The sequence below is a fragment of the Oxyura jamaicensis genome, chromosome 18, assembly GCF_011077185.1.
Source record: "Oxyura jamaicensis isolate SHBP4307 breed ruddy duck chromosome 18, BPBGC_Ojam_1.0, whole genome shotgun sequence".
Lineage (NCBI taxonomy): Eukaryota > Metazoa > Chordata > Aves > Anseriformes > Anatidae > Oxyura > Oxyura jamaicensis.
In genome coordinates, this window is record NC_048910.1 from 5,664,110 (window position 1) to 5,677,926 (window position 13,817).

At 45.1% G+C, this 13,817-nt stretch overlaps 1 protein-coding gene across 8 annotated transcripts in view; it reads right to left on the reverse strand.

The window, feature by feature from the left end:
* The window catches only part of LLGL2 (LLGL scribble cell polarity complex component 2), a 33,719-nt gene that overhangs the window by 18,676 nt on the left and 1,226 nt on the right, over positions 1 to 13,817 (reverse strand). For 2 of the 8 annotated variants that reach the window (XM_035342303.1, XM_035342304.1), the window contains exons 1-4: positions 13,539 to 13,787; positions 7,504 to 7,611; positions 1,080 to 1,177; positions 1 to 82 (exon numbers count right to left, since the gene is read on the reverse strand). In XM_035342303.1, coding sequence (XP_035198194.1) covers positions 1 to 82; positions 1,080 to 1,177; positions 7,504 to 7,611; positions 13,539 to 13,715 — 465 coding nt within the window. In that variant the 5' untranslated portion in view covers positions 13,716 to 13,787. Of the gene's footprint in view, positions 83 to 1,079; positions 1,178 to 7,503; positions 7,612 to 7,994; positions 8,014 to 13,538; positions 13,788 to 13,817 lie in introns of those variants that run through there. The other 6 variants (XM_035342308.1, XM_035342305.1, XM_035342302.1 and 3 more) reach the window with 5 other exon arrangements.

The following is a 13,817-nucleotide window of genomic DNA, read 5'->3' on the forward strand; positions in this document are numbered from 1 at the left end:
CTGATCAGGTATAAAGTGAATCTGCATTACAGTATTGTTTTCTTCATGTAAACCCATGAACTCCACCCCAGGAGCACCATATCTGAAGGGCTGGTTGAGGATCTCGAGTATTTAAGATGACCCACGGCTACAATTAATTGATAAGAAGCTTGCTAGCTAGCAAGATGAAGAGAGATTAGTACGAAACTGTGTTGTACTGTTAATGGTCTGGACTGAAAAAAAAAACAACAATGCAAATCACTGGAATCGTATGTGCTTATGGAAGGTAACCACGCTGCAGGAGAACTTATTTCATCCTTTGTCCACATGCAAAGTGTCTGGACTGCCATCCCCCCCGCCCCCCAAAGGGATGTTTAGTGGTTTCCCAGACACTACAATCCTGCTTAACTAATTTGTAACCAAGAGACAGATGGCTGCTGCTTGCAACTGGAGTCCAGCCTCGGAAGGCAAACAGCACCAGCAATGATTAAGCAGGCAGAGACCCAACTTTTCCTTTCTGGGCTGAGTGAGTGATATACGCCTGCTGTACATCACGCTGGCTGGCACGGGGCCACGGGAATCACCTCGGTGCCTTGCGTACACACAGCATTCAGACTGGCCTCTCTGTTTCAGCTAAAAGTCACCACCCTCAGTGTTTAGGTCTTTAACGTCTGGATGGTCACAAACCCAGGAAGCTGAAAGCCTTTCTGACTTCAATTTTAACCTTTGAAATACAATTGCTTAAAAAAAAAAAAAAAAAAGGAAAGAAAAAGGAACCTTGGCCCAAATATTTCAACAACACTGGAATTTACAACATGAAGGATTGCTAAACTTAGGCCAGATCTAGTCTGACCTTCTGTGTAACAAGAGCAGAGTCTTGTCTAATATCAGCATCAAGCTCAGCTTCTGTTTGAGCTATAGGTCAGCTCTTGGCAAGATGAGCTCATTCTGAGCAAACCGAAATCACTTTAAACCTAGGCAAATTGCTCCAGTGTTCAGTAACGCTTGCATATTTATACTTAGTTTAACTTTTAGTGTCTTCACAGTTGCATATTCTCATGCTGTCAGAGAAACCTAGCCAGAGTTGTTCAAAAGAATACAGTTTGACGGCTCCCGACCGCGTCCCAATGGCCATAAGGTGGAGAAACGGGCTGTAGCCCAATGCGCTGGGCTGATGGGGAAATCCATGTTCCACGGTCTAGTAGAGAGAAAGAAAAGTCATGATCAATAGCACATTTCACAAGCATTGTTTTAAACAGATTAAAAAATTAAGTATGACACAGCAGTCTGAAATACAGTTCTTCACAGTAGCTTTTTTTCTGTTGAAAAGTGTTAAAACAGAAGTTAGGTTTGCTGCACAATAGCCTCAAGACAAATCTGTTCCAAGAACCCCTTGCTGCACAGCCAAGATATGCAGAAATATAACAAATGAAAAAGCAATATTCCGAAAACAATAACCCAAACAGCTCTGTGTGTTAAGATTATAAATAATTCTGCATGAGCTCTGCTTACTCAGTCAACACCATACTCTATTGCTCCACATCAACTTTATTTCTGTATGCCACCTGCTCAGCACAATTTCAAACTCTGGTACCATTACTGCTTATTGTAAAGTTGGCTTAATCTGTTAAATTCCACGTAAATCAGTATTCATGAGCAACTCTTGTCAACTGAAAGCTATGAAGAAGCATTGAATGAGCATCAGTGCTCACCAAGAACACTAAACAGAGTCGGGGGAAGTCAGGAAAACTCCTGTAACTGATACCCATTTTCCAAACTCAGCACAAGAACATCAGACTTTAATGAGAGCTGAAGCCTGCTAGAGCATCTGAGAGAAATTCAAAGCCATTTGGTAATAATAATAAAAAGATGTCAGTAACTATCACAAGGAACAGTACGTCGTTTGGGCTCAGTGACTTCCCTACAGTACAATTTACTCTGCACCAAGAACGAGATCTGGAACATGCTGTACCTGCCATACAGAACTGGTGCATTTACACACTATGGCAGAATGTTCTGCCATGCCTACAGGTTGCAGCCGAGCTATTCATAAAATAGCTCAGTCAGGTGCCTGGAAATGCTAATGTACAGCTGTTGTCACTGTTCAGAGGAAGCATGTGTGGGCGTTCAAGAACCTATGGCCACGTGAGGAGGGATTTGTGTGCCCGAAGATCACCAGGGCTACTTCCCAGAAAACATTCCGTTACCCCTACAGTCCCATCTTCCAGAAAATATGTTCTTCTAAGGCAAATTAGGCAGCTGCAGAGAGGAATTTGTTACAAACCAGCCTGAGGACCACTCATACAAAAAAATGGCTAAGCGGAGGACCCTCCATCTATAGAAGCAGACCCTTGTGCCTCACCCCCATCTTCATTTCCATCATCTCTTTGAGACAGGGCTAGCACATTGCTTGGCTTTATGGTTTATTCAACCTAAACGTAACACCTGGACTTTATTTCCTGCGTAGTGATTTCCCAATTTAGTCCTCTGCAGGAGGAATCAAATAAAGCTGCTTTCATTCGTGTGGTCACGCCGTTAGCCTGAGGTGCTCCCAGCTGAAAGGCGGCTACAAAGCGTAATGCCCTTTAACTGCTCCTGCTCAAAGGCCCAGGAGGATACAGCCGGCTCTGGTCTCCACGACTTCAGTTTTGACCATATGATTGTAATTGGCAAGTTGTAAAAACAGACCTCCTTCCTCTAATTCATCAGTTAACCTAATTGAAGGTCATGTTAGGAAAAGATGAGCCATTTCAGAACACACAAAATTGGAAAGATTGGAGCATTTCCCATGTTTGGCCTCCCCAGCTCACAAGGTTTGGCAAAGGGGCTGCCACTAAATGTTAACTTTTATACACCGTAAGTTAGCACTACTGGCTCCAAGAGTTTATTTCCCTTTATGATAGCTTAACCTCCTGCATCACTAATTTCTATTCCAACAAGGTAATTTAAGCATTACATTTGTACTATTAAAACACATTTTAAGAAGTCAATCTTCTAAATGTCCTACTTGAAGTTGTTGCTAACCAGCCTCTGCTTGGCTTGACATACAAAATTTCCTAGAGGAAGCTGCGTGAAATTAGGAACTATATCTGTGGATTCAGAACTCAAGACAGGACAGCTTCCTAACCAAACACTGCCAGAGAAGAATTTCTCTGTGCCATGACAGCTAGAGACAACACAGAAAACGTTTCTGGTTGGCAAAGTTGTTGGAGTATGAAGCCTGGTATACAATTCTGGGAATAAATCAAGATAACACGTTACCCGAACAACAAACCAGACATTTAGTTGATATACCCACCACTACACACCATTCTACGCTCTCTCAAAGAGAGCAAGGAACTTTTTAGGGAGAGACCAGTGTAATTCCACTGTTGGCTTTCCTTTCAGCCTGTTCAGTCGCTGTGCTGGCACATCACCAGCAGCACTAGGTGTCATTTTCAATGAAACATCGATTAGAAACTGCATTGAGTCTCAGATTCCCTCCAGCCAGGAACATAAGAAGGATTTAGCTGTAATTCTCATAATAGAAAACGATGACTTATACAATGCCATACTGCATGTTAGGAAGCTGTCAATACCAGCCTTAATATTAGCCTAATTGCAAATCAACACTTCAAAGCCAAGATAGAAGCACATCACACAAGGCAGTATAAGCTTTAACTTTCAAATGAGACCTACAAACTGCTTGACAGAGAACTGCATAACCATTCAGTCCCACCGACAGGACGGTAATTTTACATCCAGATTATTCTTTAAAAGAAAATTTGATGCACCCCTCCTCCGAAGCCCGTGGACAAATTTGCAAACGCTGCACTGCCTCTTACAACCAGGAGCACACCGCTAGTAACAGATGGCCGCTGCAGAAAACAGTACACATGCAGGAGGAGCACAAGAAGAGAGGATCAGTAACAACCCCGGCCTGTTACACAACTGCTTGTGCAGTAAAATAAACATACTAATGGTTCCTGATAGCCTCGAATCTTCAACCAAGATGCTCGTAAGAGGGAGATATATTCCATTCTGTCTTATGTCGTTTCTTTTCACATCCCACAGCAGGGCGAGAAGGGCACCGGGGTGGCTTTTTGGCTGTATGACACCACCAGGACCAGGCATTCACAGTCACTGTACTTATTACCCAGAGCTTTTCCTTGCACTTATTTACATCCAGGACCCAGCTTTTTTCTTTGCTAAATCACATCGAGTCAGCTGTTCACTGGCCTCATTTCCTCCCCTCTCACACAGCTTTCATCAGCCGAGCCTTTCACCTGCTCAGCAGGTAAACCCAGCAAGGGGGGGCAGGCAGGGAGGTTACAATGGAGCCTTTCAGCAGAGCTGAAACGAGAGACTGGAGTGGCAAAGCGTGCCCTCCTGCTCAAAAGAGCCTTTGTTTCTTCGAGGAAAGGTAGGAGCTTTCATTTTCATTTTCCTCAAACTACAGATTTGTCAGACTCGGTAAAAGCAAGCCCCATGTCAGCAGCATTAACTAACAGAAAAGCTTTGTGTCAGTCATATTTACTGCAGGAAAAATGTGGCCAAACTTAACAGTTGTTGCTAGCCCACACTAAAGCTGTGCAGATGGAATTCAGGGCTCTCTTCCTCCTTTCATTTCTCACCACTTCTCCTCTCGGATTGTTTTATGACAAAGCAGAGACAAACCAACCACAGGCAATACAAACCCCGTACCTTTGTTAACGTGCCTTTTGAAGAAACAATGAAGCTAGCATGTGTTAAACCTACTTTGCATAGACACTAATTCAGTATTTAAGGTAAGCTGTCCATCACGCCATTAGCAAAGAGTTAGGAAGACTGAAAAGAGGGGAAAAAACAAAACCATAAATTAAGCACGATGTTCCCAGTTTGGTAACATTCAGCTGTAAGACAGGCTGGTTCACCTGTGTGCTACCCATCAGCTAGTCTGACAGTGCCAGCCTGAACATGTCTGTTCTGCAGGGCTTGCGCTGAGCCAAAGGCATCCAAATACTACTTCCAAAAGCAGGATAAACTTCAAGAAGGAGGCTGCCAAGTACACATACCTTATTCTTCATTCTATCCACTGAGCTAAAAACAGATTCTTCCAACAGGTACACACAAGTAGGGGAAGTTCTTAGTCATACAGAGAAACATATGCAAAGCTAAGTGACTAGCAGAATTTAGGAAGGTGTTTGTTGAAACAAACACAATCTTGTGGAGAATCTGAAGAGCTAGCCCAGTGATCAGTCAGTCCTTTAGAACCATCTGGCCCGCCTCCTACATGGCACAGAGATGTAAGAAGGAAGCAGTAAAAAGATGGCTGCTATTGAAACTTGAGGGAATAAACCAAAGAAATCCACTGCCACCCCCAAATCAATCACTTTTTTAGATTAAGTCCATTACTAGGCAGGATGGCCAAACACAGTCCACTACACGAATGACAAACTCACATGGCATTATGCAGTCATCCTGAACTTGTGGAAGCAACAAAATTAGGTGGGGAACCCCTGGTAGTTTACAGGTACCAGCCTTCCGTGGAGTCCCTGCCAGCATCACAGGTAGTCAGACTGACGAGGTGCAAGTGTCCCCTGCAATTTCTCTAATCAGCAACATCATGGTCCCACAAAACATTTCCCAAGCAGGTTCTTGAGCAAAATTGTTTCAAAGGCCTCAAATAAATGTTAAAAAACTTGCTCACCAGCACACTGTTTTTACTAGCACATCAGACAAGGACAGTGTTGGCACAGAAAGCACTCTAGGATTTGTGTCTCCTTGAAGCCACAGCCTTCAGCAGGTCAGAATCAAGACCTGACTTTCCCAGGTTTTCTCCGTCTACCTAGCTGTGAGTAGCTGCTTGTTGTATCAAAGGGTAGACTTTCAAAGGATCCATTATCTCTAGAAATACTGGAACTGGACACAAGACTTTAAAAAAAAATTATGTAAGAAAAAGGTATGACGTAAAAGGTTCTGGGGTAATGTAAAACCATTGGATCATTCTCTTTCCAATTCTTGGTAGAACAGAACAAGGTAGTTTGGCTTAAAAGTGCAAATGTGTTTCTCAAAGCCTTTAATCACCAAGCTGTTAATGAGGGTAAATCACTAGCAAGTGTCCAAAGTAGTCGCCTCCCGAGAAACAGGATGCCATTTTTACCTTCAGGACTGAATCAAATGGAGTCACAAATCCTGATGCTGAGTTCTAATGTTTGGAAGTTTCCCTCTGCTGCAAAAGCTATTTCTTTCAACCCTGTTTTGCATCACCCAAATTAGCCCGTCTCTGGGAGGTAAAAGCTTCGCCAAACATTCTCATAAGAGAAAGGTTTATTCAAGGCAGAGACATCCCTGAAAGAGCAAAGGCTTTTTTCAAGGTATGTATGACTTTATATGCTTTTAAGTGATTCTGACCTATCCCTGGGATGTCTCCCAAAGCCGACATTGTATTCAACTAAATGTTAGCAACTCAATACTGATTTTTCATTCACCAACATTTCTGCTGCCCCTGCACAAGCATTCCCTCATGGTGGGAAGCAGAAAACAGGTCTGAAGCAGTCCTGAGCTCCTTTTGTCTCCCCAGTGGGAGGCGGGTGTGCTGGGAATCGATGCTTGGAATTCTAGTACCAAGTTACATCAAATCATTCATCTCAAATACCCGAAGTCCCACTGTAAGCATGTAGCTGCACTAGGATTTTAATGAATCAAGGAGATTACGTCCTAGGCTGACTTCATTTATCCATTATACTTTTCAGCAAAATTCCACTTAAGCTTTGGAAGTACAAAACCTACAAATATATTGCTGATACCCAACGAAGGTTTCTGTAAGCAGCCATTAGCCTAACAATGACTTAATATTAAGCATTTACAAAGATGAAAGCACTATGCTCACGGTCAGGGCTTAAAAGAAAACACGGGGAGTGCTGGATAGCTAGTACAACCATTGGTGTTTCCTCTTCACGGAAAGAAGGCAAAAAAAACAGATACAGAATCAGACAAAGATAATAGCGAGTTCATTGCTAACGGCCATTATGCTGCCTTAAGTGTTCCCACATCTCTACCAGACTGAAATTCACATTTGAAAACAGAGCGTACTTACAAACCCAAAGTAGAATCGTGATCAAAGAACTCTGGCTCCAGTTGCATCACAAACTGTGTCTTATTTGTGTACCTCAAGAAAAATATTTACTTTCACAGTGATCTGCAAGGACTGCCTATAACATACGTAGTCACGGCACATAGCAGGGTGAAGCGCACAACGCAGAGTATATAAAGGTGGCACAAAGATCTCTTCCGGCAAGTGCCACTCAACAGCATGACAATATCCTTTTTATAAAAAATGAAAGCCAGAACTGAGAATACGTTCATGAGCTTAAAGACAAGCACTCAGGCACATCAGAGGGGAAAAAAAAAATACAATACCGAAAGCTAGAACAAACCACCTCTCCTAAATTTAACTTTTCCACCCACACTCAAGTAGTTTTTCCTTCCTTGCGCACGGTGCAATGGCTCTGGATAGATTCGCCTCATACACGTATCCCTTGAAGTTCGAGGATGGCACTGTACCTTGTTAAACTGGAAAAGGTCGCGCTTGAGCCTCTCTCTTACTGGATCATGTCCGGGCCTTAAGAACCTTCTCATTTTCCCCGCTGTAATATCTTGGCACCAGAAATCCTAACAAAAAAAAAAAAAAGCACAGCCACATAAACAAAAGCAGCTTGAGAAGAGAAGCAAGCAGAAGGAGGTTATTTGTTTTGTTTTAGCAGGTAACACAAACAAGACAGAGCAGGAGGAGACAACACAGCTATAGGGTAACTAACACCTGACACCACCTCATCTCTAGTGGCAGGACTTCCTTACACCACGCCGCAATCACATCGTGGAGGCAGACCAGAACAGGTAATCCGAGGGGATTTTTGAAGACTTTTTACACTCTGCCATTTTGTGATCATTTCAGCTGGCCTTATTCAAAGAGGAAAGCAAAACTGCAGCAGTTGCTTAAACATTTAGACCAACCCCATCGAAAGGCAAGCTCCCAGGCTCGCAGCATTATTGACCGGTGTCAGTTTTCACCCCAGGTAACCCTCTGGCTACTGAGCTACAAAGAATTGCATTTTCAGCTCACTCCATGGGCAGAAAGGGTGCAGTGCTGCCTGCAGGGCAGCTCCATTAATTATTAACCCGCTTCTGTAAAATATCAAGCCTAACTTCCCTGCTCAAGGTGGGGGCAGGGGAAGGAAATCTTGCACCTGCAGTTCAATATGCAGCGAGAAGCACAAGCCTTTCGCTGTACCTCCCTGCCTTGCCTCTCCCAACAGCAGCAAATTAGGTACCCTGGCTTGTGATCCAGCGATCACCCAGTGGGTACCTGGTTACAGCCTCCTGTTGTGTGCAGCTCAGTAAATCCTTTGTCCCATCTGACCCCTGCAGCAGTGCTAAGCTCCACCGAGAGCAAAGGCTTGGATCTCATCCTGACAACTTACCTTAGGAACAGTGCTCCTGCCTGCCCCAGCCACCGTTCACAAGTTTCCAGTGCCCAGGCAGCTCAGCTGTTCGTGAAGCAGCGACTGGACACTCCAGTCTGTGTTAATTTAATTCACTGGGCCAGAAGTTAAAGTAATTTAGCAGCTACTCTGTGCACAATTAACACGTGCACAGTGGGAGCCAGAACTTTTGAGGAGCGGTGAAGAATCAGCAGACATCCCACGGTAAGCCACGGGAAGGTGCACGCACACAAGGCCCGGAGCTGGGAAGATGGCTTCGTGTCCCAAAGGGAAGAGAGGGACCAGGAGCACCGATGGATTGTCAAATCAATTGGGCCCTTGATTCAAACTGAGGTGCTGGATGGGTGCTTGAGGGATCACAGCTCTCACAGCCCCTCTGCACAGGTGTGAGCTGCAGAGCTGGCAAACCACAAGGTGGCTGCGCTCCTACCAATAACAAGTGGCCTCTGGTTAATGACTTAAATCAGCCAGCCATTACTGAGAGCATGAATTGTTTTTTGGATGGTTTCTAGCAAGGCCTTAAGAGTCATAAAAGAGCAACAGAAGAAAAAAGTATTATCAACAGAGTGTTCTGTACCATATTTTAAAAAATCCCTTGAGGAACTCCCCAGGCTAGGAGCTGTACTCCCTTAGTGCATTACTTCCCTTTTACGCTTCCCGCCTGCTCTCCAAAATCTCCAGCCACCTCCTCAGTGCTGCCCAGAGCTCGCCAAGAGGACCGAAATGCAGTCCAGGTTGAGAGGACCAGGAGATCGCATCAGCGCTAAGAAACAAGCCTGAGTCACCGAGTCCCCACCTAGAAGCATTAGCATCTCCACTCAGCGCTGGGAAGGTGGCTCTGAGGCAGCTGGCAGTGAACAGTGCCATCAGCTCAAGCTGGGACGAGGAATATGCACAGAAACACAAATAGCAGGGGATCCCCCTAAAAAAAGAGGAAGAAGAAAAGCGTACCTTACTCAGAGAATACATCTTTCTACGACAATTTAGGTAGGTACCTGAACTGAAATTTTTAAAGCTGTATCAGCCCACGTGTCTTCTGTAACAAACTTTCACCAGACATTCCTGAGCGAAAGAGGGACATCTTTACACCAAGCTCTGTTTACTGTAAGCTAGCAAAAGCCACAGAGCAGTGACAAGCTGCTGTGCTATGCAAGGAGAGCACATCACACCCATGTATAACACAGTTTGCCCTTAGCCAGACGAGGCAAGGAAAGTGCCAAAGAGACGCACCCTTTCCCACTGTCAATCAATAGCCCGGACCTGTTAAACTGGGCAAACCCACAGAGAAACTCTGCTAATTGTGCTCCTGACTTCAGAAAAGAACTCCTCACCTCCAAAGCAGAGGCAAGCTTACAGTTAGCAGCAACGTAGGAAGAGTGGGCTTGATTTGAGAGTCACTACTTTATATTTAACACCCTGCCAAAATGTTTTATCCCGAAATATTAATTGCATCTAGAAGCATGCTGTTTTAACCTGCTTATGCAAGAGCTCCAACATTCACGCTCCAGCCCACAACAACTTGCTCAACTGGCTAAGAAGCATCGTAGTTCACAGAACGAAACAGTAACTCACTCGAAGGAACGTCACCCTGGCACGCCGACGTGGCATTAGGATGAGAGAGGGCATGCTACAGGAGTCGTCTCTCATTGACTTGTATCAGGGCTTCATGCCTGACCAAAGAATTCCTGAGTGTCACAGGACAGAAGGAGATGCAAGGAAACGTGAGGAACAGCAGTTTTCAACAAAAGCAAAGGGCTGGGAAGTAACAGCTAAGAGAAAGGCAGCCACTGCAGCACTGGCTGCCCAAGGGGAATTACTGGCAGAAGTTCACAAGGCTCTCGTCAAGGAGGAGAATCTTCCTTTTAATACAATAAGCAAGTACTTTTACCAATTTTGGTCAAAACAAAAAGATTCCACAGTCTGTATAATCTTATCTTCCAGATGCACATTTGCATATTAGCAGACCAGTTTCTCTCCCACACACCTTTGGTGGCTTACATAAGACTCCAGCCCCATGTGCTCCGCAGTTATCTGCCAGTCAGCACTTAGAGCCATACGGCAGCGGTTGTGGCTGCCGGTAGCCAGAGAGGAATTCTCCACTAGCCTCTGAAGCCATGCCAGGTCTGCGTGTACCTCATATTCTTATTTTCCAGGGAAACAACTCTTCAGGCTTTCAAAGATCAGCCTCGTACCAGAAACTATATACAACATTTTCTCCTAAAATGTTACCTACAAACAGCCTGACCTCCATACAACAGCCCGAGGCTGAGTCAATCCCAATTTTGATCACATTCAGCACACGGTCACCTGACAGCAAAGCTCAAAGTGTGCTGTACATTGAGCTTCTGCAGCTCTGGCACCAGAACGCTCAGCTAAAGATGAGGAGGTACCCTTCTTCACCTCCTTTGATTAGATCCAGCCACAAGATAAATGCTCTTCACTATTCATACAGAAAGGCAATGAAAGCACAAGTTGCAAGACGATCCTGTTTCCAATCAGACTGAGCAGCTAACATCAAAACCAGATTTCATTCTGGCTTCCTTGCTGAGCTCGGTTCATTTCAGATGTTGAGATTTACGGCAAGTCCTCCTGCCAGGTCTCACAGCAGATCGATACTCAAGAGAAGACGAAACGCCTCTTCCCAGGAGAAGCAGTGATTGTTGCTCACTGCCGTGCGTTAGCAATCCCATCGCTGAGCTCCACATTTCCCTTTGCCTTCAGTGCTTCTGTGCTTGGCCACGCGTCTTGGTGCGTGCACACAGCTTGCTGAGACGCTCTGGATTTTCTCCATCAACCAGGCTGGGGGGAAATACCCTTTGTAGAAAAGTTTTGCATTTTTTGCTTATGTCCTCTCGTGACAGTGAAAGATCCAGACAGAAGTGTAACAGAACCCATGCTCGAAGTCCCAGTCCTGCAGGCTAATCCAACCTTACGAGGTGAGGAAGCTCTATTTTTCATATGTAGACAGCATTAAATACGGCTATGGTCCCAAGTTAACCCCACAGCAAAGCCGTACCTGTATTGAGTTGGTTTTGCTCACACAGGAGAGTTGCAAATTACTGTTTGTAAGCTCCCTAGGTATTCGATTTGAACAGCTGTTCAATGGGGTAAATCCAGCAGTTTTCTCTGCAAAACGTCATCAAGCATCTCGAGTATTCCCGACTCCCTCCATGCTTTAGGTCTCCTGGTTTTTGTTTTATCCTTCCTCATCACCCCTTCCTGCTTACAGGATCCTTAAAGGGAAAACTTCTACCTGTGCACCTGGCAATACTTTATCATCCCTGCTAACGTAAGAGTCCTTATCAAAAGGCTTTCTTTGAACTGCAAGCATTCAGCGCTCCTGTAACAGTCACCGCCATGGCTTCGTCTGAACCGGGCTTCCTCCCTGCACCCAGAAGTCTGCCCTTGTTCCTGTTACCAACAGTAACAAAACAGAGGCTGCATCGATTTCACAGGAAAAAAACTACTCCTTAGTACCAGTTCTACTGGTGCTAACAACAAAATAATGATCAAGGCACCATTTAAATACTAGTGTTATCGAGGTCAATCATTCCAGGAACCATCAGACTCTTAAGACGTGACTTTCTGTGCAATTATAAGTTTTAGAACACTTAAATTGAAATCAAGGAAACAATCCCTACCTAATTTTTAATTGGGCTGTCACTGGGAAGCTCATCTCTATGATCTCGCTTGGCTGTAACACGCTACCACGACAGTTACTAACGAATAAAGCACAGGCCAAGAATAGCTAGAGCAAGGGAAGGAGCAGTTGCAGTAGGTAGAAAGCTTGGAAGGGTGAGACCATCTCCTGTCCTGGGATAAGGCTTGTCCGGGCTGACGCTCATCAGAGAATCTGCAGGATTCTCCGAGTTCAGCGGGACCCCGCACACACCTCCCTCGCACCACGCGACTGCTGAGCAACTGCTGGCACCCCAGCAGCCCTATAGGAACGGGGAGCATTCAAATCCAACTTGCATGCATTTGTCAGGTAGTAGCAGAGAGATCTACTGAAAGATCCTCCTGCAAAAAGGATTTATTTTTAACCTAGAGTTAAACGAGGAACTGAACCGACGGCGTCAATGTCAACACTAGCGCGGGCAGCCAACCAACACGGGAAACATCAAATAAACGACGAGAGCTGGGTTCACCAGGACCTCCTGTGAAGGAGCTGAGAGCCAATCAGAGAAATCGGACAAGTTCATTTACTTCTGCAGCTTTGGGCTCGCAGTTAGCAGAGACCGCCCACTTGCAATAAATTTACTAATTGTGCGAGCCCTGTGTGTCACGACAACTCCTGCTGTGTTCTCCTTGTCATGGGATCATGACAACACGGAGCTGCGGTAGCAGAACAAAGTCTTTGCGCTGGGCAACGTTAGTGCACGTAACGCAAAGCTCTTTGCACACTTCTGCTAAGAAGCGTGATTCAGACGGCCGTGCACACACGAAGACACTGAGTCGATAGGGGAAGGCACAAAAGCGTTTTCTTTGTTAAAGCAACGCAGCAAGGTCCATCTGGAAGAAACTCAGATAAGAATTGGTGCTTCCGTAGAATTTCTGCACAGAAATCAAACTTCCAGCTACTGCCAGCCCCCCTTTGACAAGCCATTTTAAATAAAGATCAGGCTACTAGCGGTATCACACGCTCTTACTGGCGTGGACTAACTGCATTACTTACATATGTTTAAATCCTCTTACTCTAACATCTCCTACAGTGTCCGGAAAATACCCACACCTCTCCCAAGTGCAAGTCACGGTAACAACTGCTTTACTGTACCAGAAGGGAACTGGAACCTACAGGAGTCTCTGAAATTATTTAGCTCCTCGTAGTTTTTTTCAGTAAGGAATTAGAGCAGATGCAACTTGTACAAAAATGTCTAAAAGATTATGTTCCTCAGCACCATCCTATGAAGATGTTTGAGCACTTCTCTTCCTTTTCAATACCATGAGCTAAGTGGAGCCCCCCGAGTGGTTACAAACAGCCCTGAGCACAACGACAAGCAGCTCACTACTTGCACGGATCATCTTTGCCCCCTCCCGTGGGCCAGGCTGCCTTTCCAAGGAACGTGTCGGGATGCACGGAGAAGCCTTGGGACGTACCACGGCTTTGCATTCTGCTTGCCAGAAGCACCAGCTTCCCAAATCAAAGGTAAAATCACCAGGCAGCCTGCTTTGGGCATTCAGCTTCGCCTGGGACTTGGTAAAGCAAGATATTCCAGTTGGCTGAAGTGCTCTCAGATGACTACAAAGAGCAGCATTCCCCACCACGTAACACATTACAAAGAACAACTTGGATTATCTCAGACGAGCTCTCTCCCCATCTTATCGTTATCCTCACGTGAGCACAGCGCTTTGCGCCGCTGCAGAAATACAGCCCCG